The sequence below is a fragment of the Anas acuta genome, chromosome 2 (assembly GCF_963932015.1).
Source record: "Anas acuta chromosome 2, bAnaAcu1.1, whole genome shotgun sequence".
Taxonomy (NCBI): domain Eukaryota; kingdom Metazoa; phylum Chordata; class Aves; order Anseriformes; family Anatidae; genus Anas; species Anas acuta.
Window position 1 is genome coordinate 30,999,580 of NC_088980.1, and position 27,412 is coordinate 31,026,991.

Below are 27,412 nucleotides of genomic sequence, written 5' to 3' on the forward strand. Positions count from 1 at the left end.
TAAATATTTCATGGCACCTAAATTTTAACAAATGGCATTTTGTAACAGTTAAAATTTTGCTTTACGTTACTTCAGCACTGAGTCCAGTGTGGCAGGCTGAGGGTTTTTCACCTGCTTTCCAGCAGTTTCAATGAGAAATCACAACATGAACACAGTAAGATATGCCTCTCAAACTATACTTGACACTGACTGAAAATATGAAGTTTAACACAAAGAAATAGATTTATGGCTTCAGCCTAAATCATGCAACTGAAATTCTAATGATGTATTCAGCAACAAGATAATTAGCAGTCATTTGTTTAAAAAATTCAATTTTTATTCCAAAAAAGGATAACTCAATCCATAACTGCTCTATACTCTAAAAGCAGAATGTACTCTAAAATCTTTTGTATTTAATGCCAGTTAAGTTTCTACTTACAGAAAATGAGCAGCAGAGGTCCAAAAGTTGTGAAGTCATGAGCTAGAGCATACTTGCAAAGGTGCAGCACTGAGTTGAAAATCCTAAGAGACAAGATACAGCAACTGGTCTGCTTGTTTTCCTCAGTACTGGCTCACCTACCTGCAGGTCCTTTCTGTCTTGGCACCTAAGCACAGATCTCAACCAGATGCTGTGACCCTAGGCAGGGCCAAGCTCACCACCTCAGTGACACAAGAACCATGAATGGTCCTAAGGCCACTGTCAGACTGTGAGGAACAGATATCAAGTAAAGGAAAACTTGGCTGTGTATGCTCTGCATTATTTTCATACAAAATGGGGACAAGAGGGTTGAGCCCCTAGCACAGGAAATCTTGCATCTGCAAGACTTCTGGCAATATTTGCTAGTTGGCATATGCTGACACAGCTGCCAAACCCACACTGGCTTACTCAGAGCTCACCCCACATGCTTCTGGTTCCAAAATTGGCCCATGGGTATCTTCATTCATGGTCAAAACATAATATTTGGCATGTAAAAGCAGAAGAATTGAGTTGTGAATTTTGTTCTCACACACAGGCCAAAGAGGGACACAGTCTGAGATATATGGTGTATTTCCTTCCGGTCAGCTCAAGTATCCACCCTCCTCAACAAAAAGCCTTTCCTGATTTCCACTCCTAGCAGTCTTACAATGAATGGAACAGAGAATTTAGGTACTGAAGACAGGCCTATTGAAAACATTTTTCCGTTCAGAAATCTGAACCTCACGCCCCTTATGGCTGTGGGGTGCAAGTGAAAAACACAATCATCCAGTCAGCCAATGCGCATTCAGTTACAACACCAAGTACTTTATTCTTTGTGAGGATTTTCCATGTTGTTTTTTTAGTTATAGATCCTTAACAACAGACCTCTCTCTTTTTTTTTGGTAAAGAGAGTATTTACACTGAGTCTTAGGTATGTGAGTTCTATTTGTTCTAATTGGAGAAGCTTTGACTTGCTGTCTATGTCAGGAATGTACAGGTACTTGGCCCAGCTCTTGGGTAAGAGGTTCAGACATGAATTTTTAAAAAATGAATGAAACAAAGAAAATGTGTCCTTGTTTAAAATTATCAGTACTGGTTAACATGACAGGATAGTTTTACACATCGTTTTTATACTTTGAATTATCCTACTACAAACTCTCATGAGCCTAAAGGAAGTGTTTGTGTCTTATACTAACATTACCCTATGCAGAGGTCCCATTTTCCAAATACTAATCATTTTGACCCAGATCTCAGGTGGATTCTTTTTCAAAATCACATACAAAATGTATCATACACAGTTCCTAAATGTTATGCTGATAGTTAATGGACTGTTAAACATTTTCTTTAAATGGCCACTTTACAACCTTCAAGCCTCTCCAAAGACAGTCAAGCACTAGTTTCGATTCATCTGGCATGAACAGGAAACGCAAATAGTTCTTCCTTCCCCTGTTTTTATATATTTTGATAAATAGATTTGTGAAAGCAGTAAAATAACTGTGGGCAAGCTCTTAAAGTTTTTTTTTTTTGTTGTTTGTTTGTTGGTTTTTTTTGGTTTGGTTTGGGGGTTTTTTTGAGCATAACAGAGGTATACTGCTACTGGTTAAAATTTTCTTGCAGACAAAATACTGGGGAAAAAAAATCCACATCCATTTAATCTCTATCATTTCCTCAAAACAGTCTTAAAATGTCACAAGAACATACAATTCTATCAACTTCAGTGAAAATGATAGACTAATATCTCACAGAAGCAAGCTCCTTCAATGCCTATGCTGAAAACCAGCCTTTAGATACGGTAGGCATCTCTTATAACCCTTAAACTGCACAAATAAAAAGCATTTACAAACAGGTTCTCAGTTTTCTATTCAGCTTTTTGCATAACTGCGTACAGCACAGCATACGGTCAAGATTTAAAGATGCTGACTGGAAAAGACGTATAGAATGAAGGGCCTCACCCAGGTCAGTAACACTGTCCAAAAGTATTTTCAATAGATTCATAGAGTCAGTTCTATGATTATAGAATAACTTGGGTTGGAAGGGACCTTAAAGACCATCTAGTTCCAAACCCCCTGCCATAGGCAGGGATGCCACCCACAAGATCATGTTGGCATCATCCAACCTGGCCTTGAACACCTCTAAGGATGGGGCACCCACAGCCTCTCTGGGCAACCTGTATCACTACCTCACCACCCAAGGCATATTCAGGGCATACTACGGTACCTTTCCATTTAACAGTAACACCTTATTTTTCTTATTTTATCATACTTTTATTCTGAACAGAAATGATTTAGAGGGATGTATTCTGTGAGTACCTATACAAAAATACAAACTTGGGTAACACAATGCAGCATGATTTATTTTTATTGAATAATCAAAAATTCTCATGTTGCTTAAAAAAAAAATCAGAACTCACTAAAACTTCAAAACAGTCTGTGTGGGTGGGGCAGGTGAAGCTTATATGACAAGCAAGGAATTACCCAGGTAACAAATATCCCTGACACACCGTGCATTCAACCGAGACCAATGCTCCACGTCCAGAACAGAACTTGCCAAGAACAAGAACAGTCAGAAGCTCCAAAACAGCATGGAAAACAACACACCTGCGTCACTGTTATGTTTCTTTTTGGTAGCCAGGGACAAAACAGAACATGATCAAATAACTGCAACGCTAAGCAAGGTGAATGATATGGACTAGGAATATAAAAAAAAATAAAAATCCAGTAGTACAAAATCTGTACAAAAAAGTGGGGTAACAAGGTCAGGCAACCACAAGTCCTGCAGGCTGATATACTATATATATATATATACACACACACACATATATATTATATATGCACACCTACATATATAGATACACACACACACACACACACACACACACACACACTTTGGCACACCCTTGACCCCACTAGACCCCAAGTATTAATGCAGATCCACAAAGTTCACTTAGATGGCCAATTTGCAACCTTGAACTTCAAGCGAGCAGGAATCACAGCCTAAAACTTTACAGAAGCTAATCCTAAACAATCAGACTCTCCCATTCATCTAGTATGATTCCCTTCTACTTTTGAATTAGTCCTGAAAGACTTTTATTCTCCATTCAGAGTTTTCATCTCCACTGAAGTTCATTTTACCTATGCTTTCTACTCCTCAGCTGTCTAGTAATATAAAACAATTGTATATTTTATATTTCAAACATCCTAATAGCATTAGAGTCAATGTTTTAAAATTACTTAGAAATAGGCCTGATGTCAAACACATCCAAAGCTTCTGAGTGTCATCTTCAGAAGAATAGCCCAATTCTGATGTTTTTATATGTTTTCTCAACATTCATATTTATTAAATCTAATTCTTTAATCAGAGTTGTTTTCCACTCTGACAAACAAAATAGCACTGAACCAAACTCTCAGATGATTTAGTCACACCCTGCCTTATTAAAAATAAATGTGTCTTGCATATATACACTGGACTTAGAAATACATGTTCATCACTTCAAAGCAGCTGATTTCTTTGGAACTGTATGCTGGAGATTGTGGGGTCAGTCACAATTTGCAAGACAAATACATCTTTTCTGGAACTCGATTAAAGTCAATTTTGTAGAGGTGAATTTGGTAAATACACATACAATTTTATCCTTCTCTTCCATGAAGACGAGGATTACATTAGGACACTGTTCAACTACATAATAAAAACCATGAAGAACAACGTATGTTAATTTAGACAAGCTAGGTATCTAATAGTTTACAAATATGTCCTGGAATGTTTTTTATTAGGTGAAAGATTATTTATATGTGACCAAACACTACCATCTCCTAAGAATTTCAGTTTAAATTAGGTCTGGCTATGAACCAGCAAAAGAAGCTCAGAATAACCATGATTAATTTCCTCTCATTTTATTCCGTCAAACCGTTTCCACATGTTACTACAGGGTAAGTATTCTTTTACACAAATCTAGCTACTTGCCATGAAGGGCATTCACAGCCCTCTACAGAATGAAAAATTCAGAAATAAACACAGTACCTGTGATGCATGAAACAGGTAGAAACATGCATTCCTATTCAGACATCTGCAGTCGAGCTAATTGTACCTATAGTAGTGAACATGAGCCACCCTCAGTAATTACCATTGAAGTTAGCAGAATTGTCTTTACTGAAAGATTTCTTATTTCAAATTTCTCAAAGAAAATTTCAAAAAACTCAGTTAAAAGATCAAAATATTTCACATTTTTAAGAGAATGTTCTTTCCCCATTTTTGTATTGTAAATCTGAAGCAAAGAATGTCTAATAAAACAGTCATGCAACCATCTGAACTTCTTTAATGTCCATTCAAGGTAGTTCACAGAAATTCAAATGCCGCATCTTTTTTTTTTTTTCTTATGATTTTTTTCTTTTCCTTTTCTGCATTTGGTATACAGCTGCTGCCTAGGACTACACTTTAGCATCTCTATAACTGAAAGTTGTAATCTAATGAGCAATCTTTTGATTCCACTGCAGAGATGGAAGACCAAGTGTCTCCTCAAATCAGTCCTACCTCGCCAACTTATGGAAAACAATTACCTGGTGCTACAATTCTATCTGGATGGAAAAGACTGGACAAAGTAACAACACATATAAGCTACCACTCCTATACAGAGGAGCAGCTGCTAAGGATGGTTTGGCTGCACCTGTACAATTTTCTAAACTTGGGTGCGAACCCACATTCAAGCCCAAGCTAGCCCAACTTTCAAAGTGAACCAGTACAGCGCTCTGAACCTCATTCTGCACGCAGCAGCCACCTACTTGCTGCACTGCGAGGCAAGGCAGCAGCCTGGCTATGTTGATTGGACTCAAACCTGTCACCCGCTGCCCTCAAAACTCCTTGTTGATGGTTCAAAAGGCCCCTGCAAAGCAATACCTCAGCTGCACGCTTTTCCCTTGAAGTGCCAGATGTGGCATGAAGACAGGACTACAGGCCAACCAGGACAACCAGGATGACTCACTGAAGAGTAAGACACCACAATAGACATAGAAGTACTCTCATTATTGTGTCATGAAACACAACTTCAAGTCCAGAGCATATCATGCTTACACACATACTCATGCACAGACTTCACCATGTAGCACAGACATAACTTGAGTGGCAGTTCTGTGGTGGGGGCAGGACTACTTCTACCAACAAGCACAATACCTAACCTTGGCTGCATACCCATTACAGATCAAGTCTTGCTGTTTTTTAAACATCTTAATTACCTTACTAAGAATTTTGTTGAAAAAATATATTAAAATTAATAATCTCTATGGGCACACTATCTTTGATTCTCCTTGGTGAGAGATGTGCTGAAGTTCCTTCAGTGTAGGTAGCATCAACAACCAGTCCAATTCCAGTTGTCTTGATATATTTGTACTGGCAGCCTCTAATTGCCCAAGGACAGTATTGGTTGAAATGTTAAACAAGCTTGGTGTAACACAGATACGAAACTTAATCATCACTCAGACAAAACGAAGGTTAATTAGAACATGTGTGTTGAACACTACAAAATAGGCTCGTATACTAAACTTCACCTAATTTCCTTAAAGTCTGTTTACCCAGCTGGCTAGGAACAACAGCAGAACTCCCTAAAATTGGACACATGTTAATCTTAAACCAACACCAGGAAGGAAGAAGTTATAATTGTGTTTATTCCTAGCTGCAAAAGACGGGATGTTTAATCAGAAATTTAATATACACTTTGATCCAATGTTAATGAGCTGACACTATGTTGTACATTGAACTGACTTCAAAGAGACAAGATTCCTTAAACAAATGTAATGTATATTTATGACACTGTTTAAGAAAAAGAAAACATTTCTTCTAATGAGGTCACCTTTATCAGAACATATTATCTGAGTAACTGGGGATAGTACATGTACATCAAGACATGTCAGAGCCTCAATTAGCTATGGCAAACTCAAGGTTACTGATAGCTGAAACTTCCTCAAAAATTAAGGCTGCATATATATATATATATATATATATATATATATTACTTTACATAATTTCTGTTCTTTTGTATCTAAAGCATATACTTCTACAAATATCTGTAAATATTGCTTTGATCCAATCAACAACATACCAAATTCTAAACTTTATTCTGTGGAAAATGTAAGACTTCTCAAAGAAAATCAAAAAGATTCCCTTCAAAAAGACAGAATGATGGGAATATGCAACAGAAATTATATGTATGGGTTGGAACAAGAAAGCAAAATAAGCATATCACAGACAGCAACTGGCCACAGTGTGCCACAAAGGACTTTGCAAATTGTAAGTCAATATAAAGAGGAGTTAATACTTATGTTCAGCACAGTAGAAATCTTAAAGCTACTGCCAAAGCAGTTACAATTACAGTTAAGATATATTTTACTTCCAAAAAGCCTGTGCCATTATAAAATCAACAATATTGTGATGTAATAGATACTGATCCACCACACACCGTAAAATGCAGGATTTACAAACTATGAAGAAGAAAAAATCTTGAGGGGTTATAGAAGGACTAGTGCACCATCAACCAAAGGCAAAGCCACAGTTTTTATTTAGTAACTCTCCACCTTACACACAGAGTCCTGAGCAATCAAAAACACAGGCGCTATGGTCTGTGCCCATGCAGTTCCCTAAGCAACTCTGGGCCTGTTTATCAAGTGTTTTTGCCTTCTGAATTCACTCAGCTGCTTCCCTCAGATCTGCCTGGTCCTCTTCTTGCAGGAAGTCTTGCACCCACACTTCTTTTTTCTACAACACATTAATTTCAAAATTTCAAGTTGCCTCTTTTACAAGTTTTATCTTAGACCTTCTCTGTTATCAAAGGCCTTGTAAAATAGATTCTTATTTATCACACTAGTTTGGTTCAAATAGTGATGCTAATACTTCTATGTATGAATGTGATACCTCCTGAATTCACTCCTACATGCTTCAGTGCTCTTGAAGGCAGTTTTAGCTGAATCTGTAACACAATCCACTTACCTTCTTGGCAACACAAGCATAAGCACAGAACGATCCCAGCAAACTATTACAGCACATTAGGCAGGTCAACTTGATTTCGAGAAGCATCACTTAACCTACAGGGCAGGTGTTGTGCACTTGGATAAAAATTCAGATTTCTTTTCAGAGCAGTGTTTGGTGAAAAAGGAAAAAAGATAGAGATGTGTGTATGCATAATCCTTAATAAGAGAAATAAGGCTGAGGATCTTTTCCATATTCTGCCATGTACAAGTGGCTAGAACGATCCAGTTTCAAGTGTGTATTTTTATGACATAAAGAGGGCAATTACAGATCATTTAGGCAAGACAGATGCAAAGAGATTGGTAAATTGATAAAAAAACTTTTAAACTGATTAAAAAAAAAAAAAAGCAACAATTAAAATCTTTCACAGCACCCCAAAAACATTGTAAAATAAATACCAGACAACAACCTACCCATTAATCTGGTTTACGCAGAATGGAACATAAAAATAAAAATTATTTAGAGCACTAATTTTAATTACTATTTATATCAACAGAAACACTTCAAACAGTAGCAGCATTATTTAACTATCTGTTTTAAACTGGCATTTTATAAGGAGTTTGCTAGTTTTACACTAAAACTGGCATTTCCTTTTGCTAATCAGAAGAATATGACTACATATACGGGCCCCTCGCTACAAGAAGGGCATCGAGGTGCTTGAGCGGATCCAGAGAAGGGTGACGAAGCTGGAGAGGGGCCTGGAGAACAAGTCCTACGAGGAGCGGCTGAGGGAGCTGGGCTTGTTCAGCCTGGAGAAGAGGAGGCTCAGGGGTGACTTTAATGCTCTTTACAGATACCTTAAAGGAGGCTGTAGTGAGGTGGGGGTTGGCCTGTTCTCCCACGTGCCTGGTGACAGGACGAGGGGGAAAGGGCTTAAGTTGCGCCAGGGGAGTTTTAGGTTAGATGTTAGGAAGAACTTCTTTACTGAAAGGGTTGTTAGGCACTGGAACAGGCTGCCCAGGGAGGTGGTGGAGTCACCATCCCTGGAAGTCTTCAAAAGACGTTTAGATGTAGAGCTTAGGGATATGGTTTAGTGGGGACTGTTAGCGTTAGGTCAGAGGTTGGACTCGATGATCTTGAGGTCTCTTCCAACCTAGAAATTCTGTGATTCTGTGATATTTAAATAATCTTGCCACAAGATATACTCACATTCTTCATTTTCAGTATCTGTGAAAGTAATTTATACATACATACACATAATATGTATATAAAATACATATATCTTTAAAATTGAAAGATAAAGGTGTCTGTCTGTTTCGGTAAAATGAGCTAATATTTACACATTTATGGTAAAAGAAAATGATCTAAAATAAGCCAGATAACTTTATGAAGTCATCTTACATTAAAAAAAAAAATAAACAAAAGTATGAAGTTATTATTTCCACTTAACATGAAGATTCTGATGAAAATAGATGTAAACCTTTGCTATCTACTCTCAATCCATTGTTGGACAATGAAAATTTGTTGGATGTTATTTTTTGTTTTGTTTTGTTTTCCATTTTTATCTACCAACTTCTTAAATGAGATGGCTGTTGAAGTGAACAAGTTGGCATGGGCACTATCTGATATTTTTACTGAAAACTACATTGGCAGAATAAGAAGATGATGCCTTTTAAGTTGTGATAATTTTCATCCTGCACCTGAATAGCAAACCCCTAGTTAAAGATTCTACTATATTGATCCCTGGATTTCAGATTATCTTCCCCTGCACTGAGGACACCCCAGTCTCCTCAACGAGGAATAAAGTTAAACATAATCAATTCCTCCTGCAACTGTTTGATCAAAAACAAGAAGCAAGAATATAGAAAAATATTTATTACTTTTTCACTTTCTCCTCCTCCATTTCATCTTATATATGAATGAATATAGGAATGTAGGAATTAATGTAGGAAGGCTCTGCAGGAGGATCTGGATAGGCTGGACTGATGGGCTGAGGCCAACTGTATGAACGCCAAGTGCCGGGTCCTGCACCTGGGGCACAACAACCCCAAGCAGCACTACAGGCTGGGGGAAGAATGGCTGGAAAGCTGCCAGGCAGAGGAGGACCTAGGAGTATTGGTTGCTAGTTGGCTGAATATGAGCCAGCAGTGTGCTCAGGTGACCAAGAAGGCCAACGGCATCCTGGCTTGTATAAGAAGCAGTGTGACCAGCAGGGCTAGGGAGGTGATCGTCCCCCTGTACTCGGCTCTGGTGAGGCCACACCTCGAGTACTGTGTTCAGATTTGGGCCCCTGGCTACAAGAAGGACATCGAGGTGCTCGAGAGAGTCCAGAGAAGGGCAATGAAGCTGGTGAGGGGTATGGAGAACAAGTCCTGCGAGGAGCAGCTGAGGGAGCTGAGGTTGTTCAGCGTGGAGAAGAGGAGGCTCAGGGGCAACCTTATCGCTTTTATAAGTACCTTAAAGGAGGCTGTAGCGAGGTGGGGGTTGGTCTATTCTCCCACGTGCCGAGGATGGAATGTGGTCTATTCTCCCACAGGACGAGGGGGAACAGGCTAAAGTTGCATCAGGGGAGGTTTAGGTTGGATAGTAGGAAGAACTTCTTTACTTAAAGGGTTGTTAGGCACTGGAATGGGCTGCCCAGGAAAGTGGTTTAGTCACCATCCCTGGAAGTCTTTAAAAGACTTTAGGTGTAGAGCTGAGTGATCTGGTTTAGTGGAGGACTTGTTAGTGTTAGGTCAGAGGTTGGACTATGTGATCTTGGAGGTCTCTTCCAACCTAGATGATTCTGTGATTCTGTGATATATACCTCACTATCCAGAGACTATGCTACTTTTCATAAAGACAAAAGGTAGTGTATGTTCCAGCTTCTGCTCTGTTCAGTTTTGAAGAAAGGCACTTTGCATTTTATTTTGAAGTGAGCCATAAAAGGATTCAAAATTGTAACTGCAGTTCACCACTAGCAGATTTTTGTAATATATTACAGTCAGTTGAACAGAAAAATCATAAAAGCTACTAAGAAATAGAAATAATAACTATTCTACAATTAACTACAATTAATTAATTACAATTAATTGTCATATGCTACAGTCTTGACTTTTTTCTGCAACCACAAAACATCCCGGTTCCCTTCTCATATGTCAGCTCACTAACCAAAAATACAGCCCCTACATCCCTCCTCCTTGGGTGCACAGCACCGCTAAAGGAGGGGAGGGGGTGCAGAAGAGGCCTTCATTCAGCTCCTCACACATATCTGACCAGCTGAGCTTTGCTCCTCAAGCTCTATACACACCTGTGTGCCATTCCCCTCTCAGGGCTTTTCACTCACCTCAGATCAATGCCATTGTCATACACAGAGTGTTTCTAAATATAAAGGGGGTGCATCTTGTAGATGTTACATGGCAGTGACCTCAGCAACAACCCATGCAGAGGAAGCCACACTTGAAATTTATTTCCAGTATAACTTAATCCTACCTAAAAGGAAGTCAGGTTAAAATTATTGTAGCCTTCTAGAAGCTAAAAAATGGGGGATTAAACCACCTTTTTAAAAAGGATTAAATATTAGGCACAGTTATTCTGGCTGCAAAGAAAGGGAGATTATAATTTCTGTTTCTGAGATTTAATGTATTTCAGTTGGTTGAGTTGCATCCTTCCTAATGAATGCAATGACTCAACTAAATCACTGAGATTGAAACCAGAAAATAGCAGCGTTGCTTCTCTCCTTACCAGTGCTTTCCCACCGCCAAACACTACAGCTTGTTAGGACAAAGGCTTCGAGTATTTGCTAACAAAACATTAGCTCTCCATTCAACAAAGAAAATAAATAAAGACTTGGCTGCAAAGGTTATAACTTTTTATGGGACCAATAATGCCATAATGGAATGGAAATATCAGTATGTTTCTGATAGGTATCCATTACTACAGGCTTAAAAATAAAGAATCCATTGTAAAACTATTTTCCATAATGCAGCAAAACCACACTAAGAATAGCTGGAAACAAACAAACAAACAAACAAATAAATAAATAATCCAAATGGTTAAAGTTTAAACACTGTGTCATGGTTTGAAGCAAAGGATGAAGACACTAACTTCATGAGACTGCCATGAGTTCACAAAGGCTACCTGCAAGCTTGTGGCTCCAGAGCCCTGCATCATTTCCGTGTAGGAGACTGGGATCCACACGTTCTGTTTTTAACAAAGTTAAATTTGTGCCATCTGCACGCTTGCCGAGGAAACACTCCAGTTCAGCAAGGGGAAGAGAAAAGTCCTGCACTTGGGGTGGAACAAGCCCATGTACCATTATGTGCTGAGGGACACCCAGAACGAAAGCAGCTCTGCAGAAAAGGACCTGAGGGTCCTGGTGGACACCAAGTTGGACATACGCCAGCAGCGTGCCCTTACAGCAAAGAAGGCTAATGGATCCTGGGCTGCATTAGGAGGGGTACTGCCCACAGGACAAGGGAGGTGATCCTTCCCCTCTATTCAGCACACCTTCCCCTCTATTAAGTCCACACCTAGAGGGCTGAGTCCAGCTCTGGGCTCCAGCACAGGAGAGACATGGACTTTATAAGAAGAGTACACGGAAGAGCCACTATGATGATCAAAGGACTGGAGCATCTCTCCTATGATGAAAAGCTGAAAGAGCTGCACCTGCCTAGAGAAGAGAAGGCTCAAGGGGGGTCTTATTAATGTAAATAAATACCTGAATGGTGGATGCAAAGAAGACAAAGCCAGGCTCTTTTCAGTAGTGCCCAGTACCAGGACAAGAGGCAATGGGAACAAACTGAAACATCAGGAAGAACATCAGGAGGTTCCCCCTGAACATCCATCAGGAAGCACTTCTTTATTGTCAGTGTGACTGAGCACTGGCACAAGTTGCCCTGAGTAGTTGTGGAGTCTCCCCCCTTAAAGATCTTCAAAAGCTGTGTCTAGATGGCCCTGTGCAACCTGCTCTGGGAGACACTGCTTCAGCAGGGGATCAAGCAGAATAACCTCCAGAGGTCCCTTACAACCTCCACCACTCTGTGATTCCATGATAAATTTGCATGAAACCGACACTGGCCTCATGTAATTTTCCTTAACAAAAACAGGCTCAAAATTGTGTAGTCACCATGACCAAAGTACCACCACAAGTATGCAAAGACACTAGTTTGTCAATGGCTTGACTGATGAACCACAGTAACTAACCGAGATTAAACTGCTGATCGATTAAGACAGTGTTGTAGCCAACAAAAACAGGAAAGAACGGACATGTATGTCAAATATGAATTGACAAAAATTACATATGAAAAATCCCAGCATATATTTTAATAACTGAACTAGGTTTCCTATGTCAGAACATAACCATACATGTAAGTAGTATTAAGTGTGGTGTCAGGATTAAAGATTCAAAAGGGCAGAAAACTCAAAACCAACTGATTTCCGCCAGCTTGACGTACCTGCCTGCCCCTCTTCCCTCAGTACAGCACTGTGCAGTTAAGTATGTATGAACAGTAACCTAAAATATGCCACCTTCTCCCACTTCTGACTCCTAATATTCATCCCTTTAAACCGTAAGAAATGTTTCATTCTCGTTTTCTTTTAATTCATAAAGAACAGATGGGTTTCCAAATAGCTGTTGAGCTCATTCACTACATGATTAAAAAAAATGTAATAAATGTCATTACTTAATCTTGAAGCTCACGTCTGAAAAAAGTTTTTTTAATAAAATAGGTGTGTCTCTTCTGAAGGGTTTCCTTCATACTTGGCAGTTGTAGCTCAAAATCTTTTATTATTTTTGTACAATAAATGAGGATTGCCATGCTATTTTTAAGTTGGAGATGCTGTTTCAGGTGTCATGCTTTGAAAAAGTTTGAAGTATTCAAGACATGGACATTGTGAGAAGAGTCCAGGGACTCTTTTCATGTATGCTGGGAGTATTTTGAAAAGCATTTTACCTATACCAAAGGAGGTGTTTGTTTGTTTTACTTACTTTTCTTCAACTATTTTGTCTTAAAACTAGACTATTCTGATCCTATATATGCTGAAGTCTGAAACTGATAGGTAAGCTACAAAGAATTTATGACTAATTATGTGGTCATGCTAGTAGCTCTGGTACATAAAAAAAAAATAGGGAAAAAAATATAATTTTATTCAGTACTATAGAGATGCTCTCAAACACCTGACTACCCATTTTGATTTCAACAGACAGGGATATCTGTTCAGGCATGTTTTGTGATTATTTGTATGAGGGAACTTTGCACACAGACTCAGTACATATTTAAGAGTCTTCTATTTGGAAATAGCCAATTGTTTTATAATCAAATACTTATTCAACTGCTTAGAATGCACTGATTTTAATCATATTGATTATATCTATCAATCTCTCAGCAGGAAAGATCTTGAATAAACAGACCTGGACATATTTAAGAAAACTTCTACACATCTGATTTGATGTTCAGTCTAGGAGAAAAACTTCAAGTCTTTATGTGTAGAGAATACTATGTATTTATTTCAAAAGCACAGATTACAAACAAACAAAAGTATATTTAAATAAAGTACCATTTCAGATAATAAACTGCAGCTTCTAACAACTTAATTATACATCTGACATGGCAGTAATTTACATGTTTAAAAATAGTGTCTGCCTTATGTGTATGCCTTGTATTACCTTAAGGGTCTTGACAATTAAACAATGTGGTTGTCCCTTTTTTCTGTCCATGCAGAGGAATCAGAATCCAATGCTAGTTTCTGACACCAGAAAGTATAACCATATTGAGCAGAAACACAGAATGGTTGATGTTGGAAGGGACTTCTGGGGATCACCTGGTCCAACTCCCTCGTTGAAGTAGGACTCCCTACAGCAGGTTGCCCAGGATCATGTCTGGACGGTTTCTGAGCTTCTCCAATGATGGGGAGAGAAACTTACTAAACTGCTCTCAATCACTAACAAAACCAGACAGGAAAGGAAAAAATGTGTAAAATATTCCATATATGGTAAAAACTGAGGATATAATAAGACAACAAAAAGATCATTGCTTTTAAAAGAATGAGAAAAAAAAAGCAGAGAGCATAACTGCTCCAATATTGCCTTCCCCACATAAGTATACCAGACCAGATCTGCCTTACTACTTATCCATCCATGCCCTCCTCCATTTTCAGTGGGAAAAAAAAACAGCATTTTTTGGTTTGCCTTTCACCGTATTTTGCTAACGCAATTCAATAATCATATGTAAGGCATTTTATTTTACTGTCTAACTGGGTGGAAGAATGGCATGCGTATGCACGCACATTTTCTGCTCCAGCTTCCCAATACATCACAAGTGACAAGCACAGAACTGATTGTGAGTAAACTCAGAGACGAGAAGAGATTGAACACAATACGTGGTGTTTGCTGTCCAGTGATTTTACCTGATTGTGTATGTGAATGATAGCCAAGGAGACTGATCAACATTGTACACCTGTATTGGCATTATGCTTTGTTCAGGTCCCTGTTAAACCTGAGAATAAAGCAATGATGTTCAACAGTTTCTAGAATCCATCTTTTAAGGAAGCAGTTTTGATTCACTCTCTTTACTCAAAAAATCAAACTATACCTTCAAACCTAGTTTGTTAAATACAGTCTTTGACTGTAATGTGCCTTTCTTTCCTTTTTTTTTTTTTTAAACCCTCAACAGCAGAACTGACAAGTTCCCCCCTGCCTTCCTGATTTTTTTTCCTTGTAAGCACTTTTTTTAGTTATGTTGTTTAAAATGCAATGTTGGCAATGAGATATTGCTGGAGGCTTTGGACTGATGCCTTCTGAAGCTTCCACTTTTCCCAACTTTTACTAGCAATAAAGAATTTGTTTCTAGAAACATGTAATTTTAATTACAAAATTACCCCAAAAACATAAATGGAATTTAATTGGTTACAAAGTAATATTTTCACATAATCAAGGGATTGTTTAAGGGATTTAAGGCATAATTTATTAGTTCTGGATAGGTTGCACATTTTAATTCCTACAGGCAAATAACAAACTGATTAGTAAGTGCAATAAAGCAATTTATTTGTCTGACAATTGGCAGCTAGAAGTGCAATAATTTACTTGATCAATTGCCATTTTAAAGAACATTAAAGCTTCTCATAATTATGTTATCTATATGGTATGCAGATGAACAACAATACAGCATTATCCCTATTACATTAGTGATTTAATATGATGTTTCTGCCAGGTTTTGTACCTTTCTATATAATGCAAAAGGAAGTAATTACTTTTTGTACTGAAAGACTGAAGAACTGACCCTCTTCTAGACATGCAAAGAATTTGACTACAGGAAGAACTAAAGATGATTGCTTCTCTTCATCCAAATCTTTCTGATATTCAAAACCCTGCATGGCAGTTTTGATTAAGAGTCTTCTGGTCATTTAGTTCTTCAAAATTCTGTTACTGTCAAGTGAAGATAACCACACCACTCTCTGGATGGAAGATCTGCCAGTTTGTTACATATGATGAAGTTCTCCTCATGTCATCAATTCAATTACTTTGTTGGGTAGCATCAGCAGCTAACAGATTTTGTAGTCCAGTTCTCTGATGGCCTAGCTTCACTGAATTCAGTGGCCCTAAACCAACACAGGAAGCCATAGTAGGGCCAATAAATACCACACACATTTCAAACAGACATTATACAGTGGAAAAGACTATAACAAATGTGTAAGATCATCTTTATAAGATCAAATGATACTTCGGCAATCTAGGTTAAAAAATATTTACCAGTCCGAAGTTCAGATGAACTAGAGTACACTGCCTTGAGAAAGTCAAGTGGGGATTGCCTTGGTTCCCTACTGCTTTACTGGAAGCATCTTATACCCGATTAAAAAGAAAGATAGGGAAAAAGTATTACATTAAAATCACAGGAGGTTCAAGAAAAGTGAACAAGTACATTTTCATGGCTCCCACTGAAAACAAAAAACACAAAGCTGAGAGAGATACAATATACCACACATACATAGAGACACACAAACACATACATATTCAGAAAATAGTTACTCAATTCAACTCAACATGAGTAAAATTAACCCCATTCTTCTACTTCTCTCAAATAATCTCATTTAAAAGAGATTTACAAGGGGGATCCATTTAAAAGTCTTTGACAGAATTAATTCTGGAAAGATATTTTGTGCTAAATGAGAAAGGTCAAAAACCTCATTAAGATTCTAACAGACTTAAAGTTTTAATGACTGGAAACTTATGTTCTATACCACTGAAAACTATAAAGTGGAATTTCAATTTTTGTCATTTATAATGAAGCCAACTTACCAGAGTACAGACCAACTAGTAATGAGCTCAATATATTCTGATTTCTAACGAAGTTCTGAGAGAGCTTACATAATTTAATTTTCATAGTAAATATTTTAATAAGAGGTACATTCCCCTTCTACACTATGAGCTTTCAAAACACTTAACTGTCAATGTTGTGAATTATGTCAACTAGTTTATCTTTTACCTCATTTGCTCAAAGAGACAAGCAGTGGTAGATTTTCCTACCTTTCTAATATCCAAACAATCTGCTGTCATTAATGATTTTTACCTCAAATCATATCCGTGAAGTAGGAAAGCATTCAGCTATGTTATTAATAGGGAACTGAAGTACAAGGTAAAAATACCCACAGGATTGTTTGTACAATTTGGGAAGTCATTAGTTCTTTTATCTATCTATTCTCATCTTCCAGTTCTGCACCAGTTCCTCTTGTTTGGTAGTGCCTTTTACACCTTCACCATTCTACTTGTGTAACTACTTCTACAAACTCCTCTTCACATAGCACTTACTTTCCTGGACATCTTTTTGGTTCCTGTGAATATTCCTAAGAAAGTACACAGCCCTCAACTGCAATGAAGACCAAGAGGATCTCTAATCTACGGTTGGAGGTTTCTGACTTCCCATTTTTACTAGCAGTCTGCAACACCTACAGATTTCACAAAACTCTAGCATTAATCATAGAATCATTAAGGTTGTAAAGACCTCCAAGATCATCTGGTCCAACCATCCCCCTACTACTAATGTCATCCATTAAACCATGTTTAGTTGTTAACAGGGTTGTCTTCCCACATATTTATTCAGGATTTTCACATAAATGAAAACACAATGTTTGTGAGTCAACTAATAAAATATTCTCTTCTTTGGATATTATTAGTAATTGTTCACTGAACTACTCTAGCATTAGGTGAGAATTCTGCATGGAAAAGAAGGTAGACTAGAATTATGTAATCCACCTTTCAGCTAACAAATTGCTGATTAATTCAGTATCTTACTGACAGTCTCTATGGCAATAATTATTTTTCTGTAACAAGTAATGCCTGTGGCATTTAGAAGACATGTCCCCTCTCACTTCTCTGCATAACAAGGATTCTGGATCTGTTATTAAAAAAAAAAAAAAAATCAACATAATACATAATGCAATTCCTAGAAAAATCCTCGTTATCATGATTTTATGCTGCACAGTACGTAAGAGCCTTGCAGAATAGCACAGACATAGATAGAACATACCCCATGCTCTTTAGCAGCCGTAACCACTTTTAAAAGAATATCTTCTTCAACAAATGGCCTCACAGCATCGTGGATAATCACTACTTCTGGTTTCTGCAGCAGACGGTTGGAAGACTGATTCTCTGCAAACACTTTCAGTCCATTGAAAATTGATCGGTGACGTGTTATTCCACCTTTCACTACCGTAACTCTTTTGTGGCCGTATTTTTCAATTATAGACTTCATTGTTTCAATATTTTCAGGGGAGACCACCACAATAATGTCAGATATCCAGCTTACCCTAGAAGAAAACAGTACAAAAATGACTAAATAAAGCTACAAACATCTCCATGATACAAAGAAGTTTATTTCAAAAACTGAAGCTAGCTAAATAAAGCTTCTCTCAATATTCTCAAGTACATATTTTGTGTATAAGCCCACTACCCCTAAAGAGGGAGCTACATGACAGGATCTCTACTGATACATGGATGTCAACCAAAGTAACTGGAATTCTGGGAAGGCACTTGCAGAAATAAAAGCTTCTAATAACCCTTTGAAATAGTTCTTACTCAAACCTCATTCACAGCTTCAAGTGTAACTTCTAAATCTAGATGTACAGTCTATTATTTTAGTCTCTTCTAAAACAGAGTCTCCACAATCAATTGGTAAATCCTGGCACGTGGAATATTCTCAGTTCTACTGCAGAGCACACAAAGTACAATTAAATAAGAGGAAGGCCACAAGAGGATGAAGGAAACTAACCTTAAGGAAATTAAGATTGCTATCAAGTCAGGTATGACCAGGAACTGACAGATGCAAAGTGTGAAAACTGTGACACTTGAGTATTAACAGAAAACATAGTGGTTGTTTAGGAAAAAACATACATTTTGTGCAGGCTTCTACTCTAGGAAGCTAGCAAAATGTGAAAACACAGTTAAGTTAGATACTACTACCATAATATGAAAAGCATGTTTTAAAGAACTTCAAGCCTTTAATGACAATATCAGCCTAGCTCTAAAAAGGAGCAAGGGGAGGAGAACCCACAAGATTAAGAACAGCCATAACTGAATTGAGGATGAAAATTTACTTGCATCAAAGTACCCAAGAAAACATACTAGAGTCACTTGCATCAACTATACATCAAAATAATGCAAGTATCACCATTCAAATGCAGCTGAGTGTTTCATATCCTAAATGTTCTGTCTGGTGCATCAAAAATGGATTTATAATTATTCCTTTTCTGTGTCTCCACAGACAAAAGGATGTTTGTTTGTTTTAGTGTAATTGACAAGAAACTCATCAGGTTAAGAATGATTTCAAAACCAGTTTACTATTTACTATACTCATGTGGAGCCTACACATACAGCTATGAAGGAAGAGAAACACCTGGCATATTCTTACAACTAAAACTAGCAAAGCTATTGAAACTAATTTTGCAGAGACAAGATGGACTGAAGTACTAAGTACTTGCAGTTAAAAAGCAACAGTGAAAAACTTATGGTTCTTCAGAAATATAAATGCTCAAGCTATTGTCCTCTTCAATAACACATGAGAAGGCACTGCCTAGGAACTATCCTTACTCAAAAAGCAAAGTCATCTGTGATGCAAACCATTTCCCCAGAACAATGTGAAACAACAGAGCATCTTCTACCTTCTTTGTTTTGTTTGTTTAGTGACTAATATAACTCCACGGAAAAATATTTTAATGAATTTTAAATAACTACCAAAAATAAAATAAATTGAAATGTTATTAGCATTAAAAAAAGATTTTATGTTCATTTTATTATTAACAAAGGCTGAAAATACAGCCAAACCAACATATTCTCAGCATTTCTTAAGTACTGAAGTTGTGCAAATGTGAAATATGAAGTCATATGGTTTCAAGTTTCATTTCAACTTGTCACTCACCACAGGTTCATCAAAAGGTTTGCAAATCTCTTGAATGAGTCCTGGCACAATCCTACACTTAGCCACAGAACTTAACACTTCTGCATGACTTCAACTTGGAACTAGGGCAAACTAACTGGATTCATCTCAGTTCTTCTTTTGAATATTGAGAATCAGGCATTAAAAAAAAGCAAAAACTCAAGAAGAGCTGTGTCACACTAACCAAAACCAAGAGCTCTGCACTGCTCTTTGCAGAAGGGCTGTAGAGCTGCACAGTTCTCTCAGAGCAGGCAGTCCACACATTCACTAGTGACTGTGTAAGAAGAGCACTGACATTTCCCATTCCGGAGCTAAATAAAACAGATCATGATGCAACAGTGTAGTACACACAGCATCTTCTGAGAACCAGGGAAGTATTGGCCAGCCTACGATAAATCTGTGCACAGAGGGGCTGGAATGGCTCAAGGCCTCCAGTGGTACAATACACTGAGATGTGACAGGATGCGGTCACAGCTCCACCCTGTGTCTGGATAAACACATTCATAAACCTAAGTATGGCCTTAAACTCATTCCGGACCGACTTTTTATATTTAGAGCTGGGATTCAGAGATGCAACCTATTCCTATAAGGTACTCTCTCAACTGACGAGGCAGAACAGTTTATGCTTTGAAGCATAAAGTATCCCATCAAAATCTATTTACAAAATCCATGTAGCATACTAATTCAATAAAATATTCTACAACTTCCACATGAATGAGAACTGTGTGTCACCACAGGAGTTTACATTTTTAATAATATGCTTATGGAAATGTTGCAAATGTTTAATGAAGTTGAAAGACAACATTACAAAGTCAATCTGACAGCAAAGATCTTTCTTCCCCTTAATTTATCAGGCTATTTTCTTTAGAAAGATTTCATACTAAGATAACAAACTCAGGACCTGATTTAAAAACAAACAAACAAACAAATAAAACAGTTTAAAAAGTTAGTAAATACCTTTTCTGTTTTTTAACTGTAATATAAGAGCAAGGAAAAATCTGTGGCTTAATAATGGAAGCTTTGGAAAGAATCAGCATAAGGCACAGAAGAGAACAGAGTAAGGTACCCTGATGTGCTTTAACAAGTAATAAATATGGAACTCTAGTGCCTCCCTAAACCATAGGCTGCAATTCTGAAGTGGAGAATTATGTCTGATCAAATGAAACAAAAGCAACAACTCCAGTCACAATCACTTTACGACTGCTGTGAGAGGACCTTGACATTACAAGATAAAATAAAAACAACAGTGGAGCAAAAAAGGATTGATGTTTGTTTCCTGAGACTCTCCTTCTGGTCATCACTTACTGAAGTCTAAAAGACGAGCCAGACCAGCTGCCTAGTGGAAAACACTATTGTTGCATTAAACTTCAAAGAAAAGAATGTGCATTTATATTAGCTGACCTAGAACTCAAAGTAAAGGAGCTCATTAACTCAGCAACAGCTTAAGCCATTGCAAAGCTTCACAATACGATCTGCAAAAGAAATAACCAATGAGTTACTCTGCAAACAGGAGGCTCAGGTACAAATGTGACTTTCAGGTTTAACCCCCTATTAGTTTACTCACATGTAAATCAAAACTGAGCCTTAAATCCTCAAAACTAGTTTCTGCTGCTGTTAGCCAGATATTTACACATAACCCACTGAAAATGGGATTTCTGTTAGCAAAGCAGTACAGAGCCAGGCAGTCACTGCTGAGATGAGTTACCATAAGATATGATCTTTCACCATCACAGAAACTCCTCAGAAGCACCAGACAAATCATTACATTACTTTTCCTGATTTTACTATTCAAGCACCAAATGAGAAAAAGAACTTTCAAAAAAAAAAAAAAGATACAGAATGCAAACATTACTTCTTTTGCTCCCTCCCTTTTTTCCTGCCCTATAACAGTTTCATAATAACTTTGCTGATATATGAAAAATATGTGAATATACGTATGTGTTTTTACAGTACAACTATGGAAGCAGGAGCTTTAAAACTGAGAAGTCTCACAGGTACATGAAGGAAGTTCTGAGCATCCCATGTATAGATGATATCCATTCTTCCTGAAAGACTAAACTAGCATTCCTTATTAGTCACAAAAAATAATGAAGATACCTTCATAAAGTGAAGACAACTGGATTATTTGCTATCATTATTTTTAGCTCATAAGCAATTCAAAGGGTAAATAAGTCAGACAAACAGAATTATCATGCTAGATACACTTACAAAAATGTAATTGTGTGACCTGGAGAGAATGTATCAGCCAAAGAGGAAAAAATACTTGGCAAATAAACTCTAGAAGACAGTTCTGAAGAGGCGATTATTTGGAAGCTTCCCCCAGGTAATGTTTTTTTTGACACCAGGCCACCTGTTTTATGAGACTACATTACAATAAACAAAGCTGTCTGAAACCCTCATGGAAAAATTCTATTTTGCCAGTAAACATGTTAACTCTGCTTTCCTCTTTTATAACATCTCAATGTACTTTCAGTGACTGCTGAAATATGAGCACCACAAGAATAAGAGCAGCTTACTTACTGTTGTCCCACAATTTGAAATCAACCTTTACCTTAGCCATTTCTCCTCTCTATAGCTTTAGCAAAATTCTCCAATGCTGCACACACACAGCTGATTCCTCCCTGCCTCAGGAAAGAAATCAGAAATGTTCTTCCCTAAATAAACATACACAAGGGAATTAAAATGAAGGAAGAATCCCACTAGTCTATGCAAAAGCAAAAAAAGAAGAATGCCATTGTAGATCTGTTGGAATTGACACAAAGGCCTCACATAGTTCAACAAAAGCAGAAACAAAACCAATGGAAAAGACATATATCTAAGTTCGCTAATACACTTTATTTTTATCCCCAGGGTAGGACCTGACCTTCCTATCAGTGCCACCGTAGTGGTAGTAAAAAACAATCCTTCTTCCTTACGTTATTTTTTCTCACCTTCTCTTCCTAAGGGCATTGTCTTTGATTATTATTGGCAGGCCAACCTTTTACATTCTGTCATCCTATGCAACAGGATGCAATGCTTATTCATTCGTGTCTGCTCTTGTCTTGTCTACCACTTTTTTCTACATTAGTATTTAAGATTCTTTCTCCTTTCAGAAGAACAGCATAAAAATATTTTCCTGTTTTTAAGACACGTGAAAATCAGACACAAATTCTTGATTTGCTCAAGTATTTGTCCATACATTGCTACATTTTTTTTCAGATTAAAAAAGAAATAAATAAATAAGGCTGCAATAGCTGAGGTAACCAGAAGCTCAACAGGAGTTGTTACAGGTTAACAAGTCAATGATTTATTAAATTACAGCAGGTAGACAACAGACATAAGATAGCAGGTATCAAGCTAAGCGCAGAAAATGTGACTTCTGGGTAATAGACAAGTGACAAAGTGCAGCTCCTGTGCTCATGTTCCCAGAGTAAGAAAAAGGTACCTCATTTGCAGTTTCAGAGTCTGAAGATTTAAGTTGAAAATGACTCACTTCAGGCTTTAGATTATATCTGTCGAAAGCTCCCCATACACATACATACCAGTCAACACTAAGTCAGGACAGAGATGGCAGAAAGCTCTGCCTGAGAGGACTGGCACTGGTTATCGCGCTCCAGTCATTAACTGGACTGGTTATGACACTCCTCAAGCCAGGAGAAAGCACTAGGTTTTTACTCTCACTGTCAAGTTTGGATCACGCTCCTGGTTGGCCTGTGCAATTTGAATTCAATCTTTTATTTTTTTGCAGCTTTAGGACATAAATATAAAAGCGTTGCTCAAAGAACTGCTGTTTTCCCAGAGCTTAGTGGCAGCACAAAAAATGAGGACTTTTAATGAATGTTTTATTTTCCTATGAATATCATTTCCTTCCCAAACCTCACTGCTCTCTTTTCCAGGTCTCCAAGACGCTGAGTGAGGATATTACTCTTCTTCTCTGTAGATTTCTGTGACATTTTGGCAGAAGCTACAGCTGTGACAAGCTCTGGATTGGAGGCTTTGCTTTCTGATGCGTTCAGCTTTGTGACTGGCTGCTGTTGAAAAAACAAATAAAGAAAACGAGCAGTATTTCTTTCACAAAGTAACAAGTGACCTGAGGGAAGCCTCTCTGGGTGGGAAAAAAAAAAAAAAAAGAGAGGCCCAATTTTTGATGTTCTGTAAGTTTCCATGAGTTAAGAACTTGAGGAGACATTGGCAACGCCGGTTCTTTTTTTCACCACCTTGCTTTCCTCCCCGTTTATCCTCCCTGAAACCCTAAAGTTTGAGGTTTTTTCCCTACAAGTCGCTGCAGCCCTGCCGGTGCAGCTGGCACCCGGCTCCTACCTGAGGCGACGCCGGGTACACGGCTTACGTTAACACTTGGCAACACTGCATGAGCTGCCCCTCACACGCTCAGAACAGCCTTTCTGGGACTCAGAACAGCCCTATAAGACCCTTGGCTGCTCGGACCCCCCTCGCTGGATCCCCTCGCTCCCTGTCACCACAAAAAGGCTGCAACGGGGCCGGGGGGGAGCGGGGCCGGGGGGAGCGCGGCCTCGTTACCTCTCCATCGCCCGCACCGCGTAGCTGACGAGCGGCCGCCCCTGCAGGCCGCAGAACTGCTTGGGGGTGGCGCCGCCCAGCCGCTCCCCGCTGCCGCCCGCCGGCAGCACGGCCGACACCGCCGCTGACACCGGCTCCATCGCCGCGGGGCCCGGACACGGCTCCGCTCCGCGGGCAGGCGGCACCGCGCAGCCGCCCGCCCGCCTCACTTATTTGCCCGCTGCGTCTGCAAACCAAAGAATCCACTGCGCGCGCCCGCCCGCCCCTGTTTCCCGTCCCCCCCCGCCCCACACACACACAGAGACGCGCGGGCCGGGCAGCCCCCGGGGGCGGGGCGGGAGGGGCGCCCCGGCCATGGGGCAGCGTGAGGCCACTGCGGGCCCTTCAAGCGCTCGGCGCATGCGCAGTCCGCGGCGGGGCCGCTCCTGCCTGAGGCAGGAGGGGGGGGACTGTGGAGGGCGACCCTTCCTTCCGTCTCACAGCGGGGCTCCCGTCAGTGCCCTCGGGGTTCTGTTAGTCCTGTTGGGAATAAACTGAGTAGCACCCACGTGGAGGCTTCTCTGAGAAGTCAGTCAGGCCCCAAAAGTACCGCAGAAGGAAGTTTGTGCCCACGTTAGGGTGTGAAATGACCATGCGGGAGCACGGAGGCGCCACAGTTCGCAGTTACTCAATGGGAGTGAGGCGATCTTCCTGCCAAAAGCACAACTCACGGGCCCTCCTCACTGAAATACTGCACGGTGCACTGCAGACACACACACATTGCACGGGGGCTGAAGTCACAGCAGCTGGTGCCACACAGTGGGATGGGAGAGGGGCTGATGGCAAGGGAGATGGGCGTGTAAAGTAGGGAAAGGACGGGAGCCACGCACATGGCTGGAGAACTGGGATGGTTGGAGAGCCCGTTCATCACTGACAGTGTTTAGCTGGAGGTTGAGCTGCCTTCCTGATAAGTTTTGGTCTCGTCTTCAGGACTGCTAATCATATGGGACTTTCTATTGGCTCAGGAATGTGTTCACCTGTTTCTTTTCCTTCTCAGTGAGTCTTATATTTGCCCTTCTTTGAAAGTGTCATTCTCTACAGCTAATTCCTGAGTGATGACATAAGGTTTGTCTGCTGTCTCTTTCCAGGACTTCCAAATTTGCCTTGACTCTTTCCTCTGTGCAGATTGTGGTGCATTCACTGACACTTCTTTGTTATCAGATGCCCAAAATGAAATTTTCTTCTTAAGGTAGGCTCCTCCAGCATTTATGCTGATCTTGGATCACATAAGTTACATTATTTTGACTTCTTTCCTTGCAACTGTTCCATACAAACACATTCATGGCAGGTTGTTCTGCAACATTCTCACTTTTTCCTTTTTTTTTTTCATTAGATCACATATTCTGAATTCCTGATTCAGGTCTTCATAATTCAATTCATGAAGAGCACAGTCATTAATCTAGTCAAGCCTAGCTCGTTGTCCAGACTTTTCTTCTTGTTTGCATTATTATAAGCAGCAAAATATGATCTGTTTTGTTCCTGTGACTCCTCCCACTGTGAGGAGTAAGGCTTTCCCAAACACACTAGAGTCCCTTTAGAAAAACTTCCCTTCCTGACATCACGATTTTGCACTTCTTCCTCTATTCCAACTGTCTGTTGTACCTTCCCTTGCCCACGTAGTGTTTCCCCACTTTGTTTCTTTCATGCATATTAACTTCCTCTATGAAGGTTAAAAAGTTAAGAGAAATTCAGGAAAGAGGATCACATGGAAAAATGGTTCTGTTTTTGTTCTGAAGCCCATTTTCCTTATTATGTTACGTGGATGAGGCTTGATCTGTCCTGAAAAAATTATATTTGATAATAACCTTGATAGTCACACACCTCATTGCCATCAAATATATTGTATATTAAAGATAAGGTTTGGTGATCCAGCCAAGCTTTGAAGCTGCTTATGGATGTACTTGGCCTTCAGATGTTTCAGAAGTTTTCATGTTTCTCACAGTCCTTATGAAGTCAAAAGATGTTTGTTTGTACCTCTCTCTGAGGTGTAAAGAAGAGCCTAGAGCTGCTAAATGAAATTCTCTATGGCTTTTAAGTGCTGAACTCCTATATAGTTATAGAGGGGCATGAAGCCTATTCCTCTAGTTCTGTGAATAACTGATTTGCCTGACATTACACAGGAAAATTGCACAGGGCAAGGGTTTATATGTGCAAAAACCCCTGGTCTGAAGAGGGGTCTGAAACCCCTCTGCTTCTACTTTTCAAATTTTCACACGATGGAACTAGTCTAGTAGTAACAAGCCACCTTAATCTCTCTGTGGTGGCTTAGGAATAGTTGTGACAAAGATTCAGGGTCCATCAGGTGTAATGTCTAAAGTGAAGGAGAATTAAATGCTAAATATACTAGTGGATTGGATGACGGTTTGCAAGTTTTGGTCTGAAAGGTACCTCAGATAGGTTTGTGATCAGATATCTGTACTCTAGTCTTGGGTTGGCAGCACCTACCAGTTCTTCAGGAAGCCCTTCAGTGTAGATTCCTGTGGTCTTTGTTACTGCTATTTCTTCTTTAATTTTCTGTTCTTGTAGGCAGTGACTAAGAAGGAAGAGTTCATTTAATATTCTTATCAATTCATGCTGTATTTTAGCACGAGTTAAGAAAATTAGGATTTTAGTTTTTACATCTTTTTAATATTTGTTTGACAGTAACATGCTATGGAACACAGCAGCATTTTGTGATTACATAATTTGTTTCAGTTCCATTCTATACATTTTTGTTGATTTATTCTAATTTGGTTACTGTGTCCAATGCAGGCTCATATGTAAGTATTTGAAGTAGAGCAAAAAGTAAATTCATGGATATTGAGAAAACAATTCTACATGTCTTTTATTGGATCAAGAGGAATGAAGGCAACATTTTTGCCTCAAAGCAAGTAAAGAGCAAGTCAATCCATCATTTCTACACAGGGGTATAACATCTGAAAACACGGTGGTAGTTTGCAATTATGCAGTAAATATGCCAATCTTATACTTAAAAATAAGTTTTTTCCCCCCCTTTTTATTGAAGAAAGAAGAAGTAATCAAATTACAGGAGTCAAGTTCACTTGAAAATGTGAATGTTGGG

The 27,412-nt window shown here is 38.9% G+C and overlaps 1 protein-coding gene across 11 annotated transcripts in view; it reads right to left on the minus strand.

The window, feature by feature from the left end:
- CRPPA (CDP-L-ribitol pyrophosphorylase A) overlaps window positions 1–24,651 on the minus strand; it is a 132,264-nt gene extending 107,613 nt beyond the window's left edge. For 4 of the 11 annotated variants that reach the window (XR_011093797.1, XR_011093796.1, XR_011093798.1 and 1 more), the window contains exons 1-2: window positions 24,313–24,650; window positions 17,890–18,169 (exon numbers count right to left, since the gene is read on the minus strand). Coding sequence is in view for 7 of the 11 variants with exons in the window: in XM_068674097.1 (XP_068530198.1) it covers window positions 17,890–18,169; window positions 24,313–24,452 (420 nt within the window). In the remaining 4 variants the exon portion in view is untranslated. Of the gene's footprint in view, window positions 1–17,889; window positions 18,170–22,345; window positions 22,449–24,312 lie in introns of all 11 variants that reach the window. The other 7 variants (XR_011093799.1, XM_068674096.1, XM_068674095.1 and 4 more) reach the window with 4 other exon arrangements.
- Window positions 24,652–27,412: the final 2,761 nt, after the last annotated feature.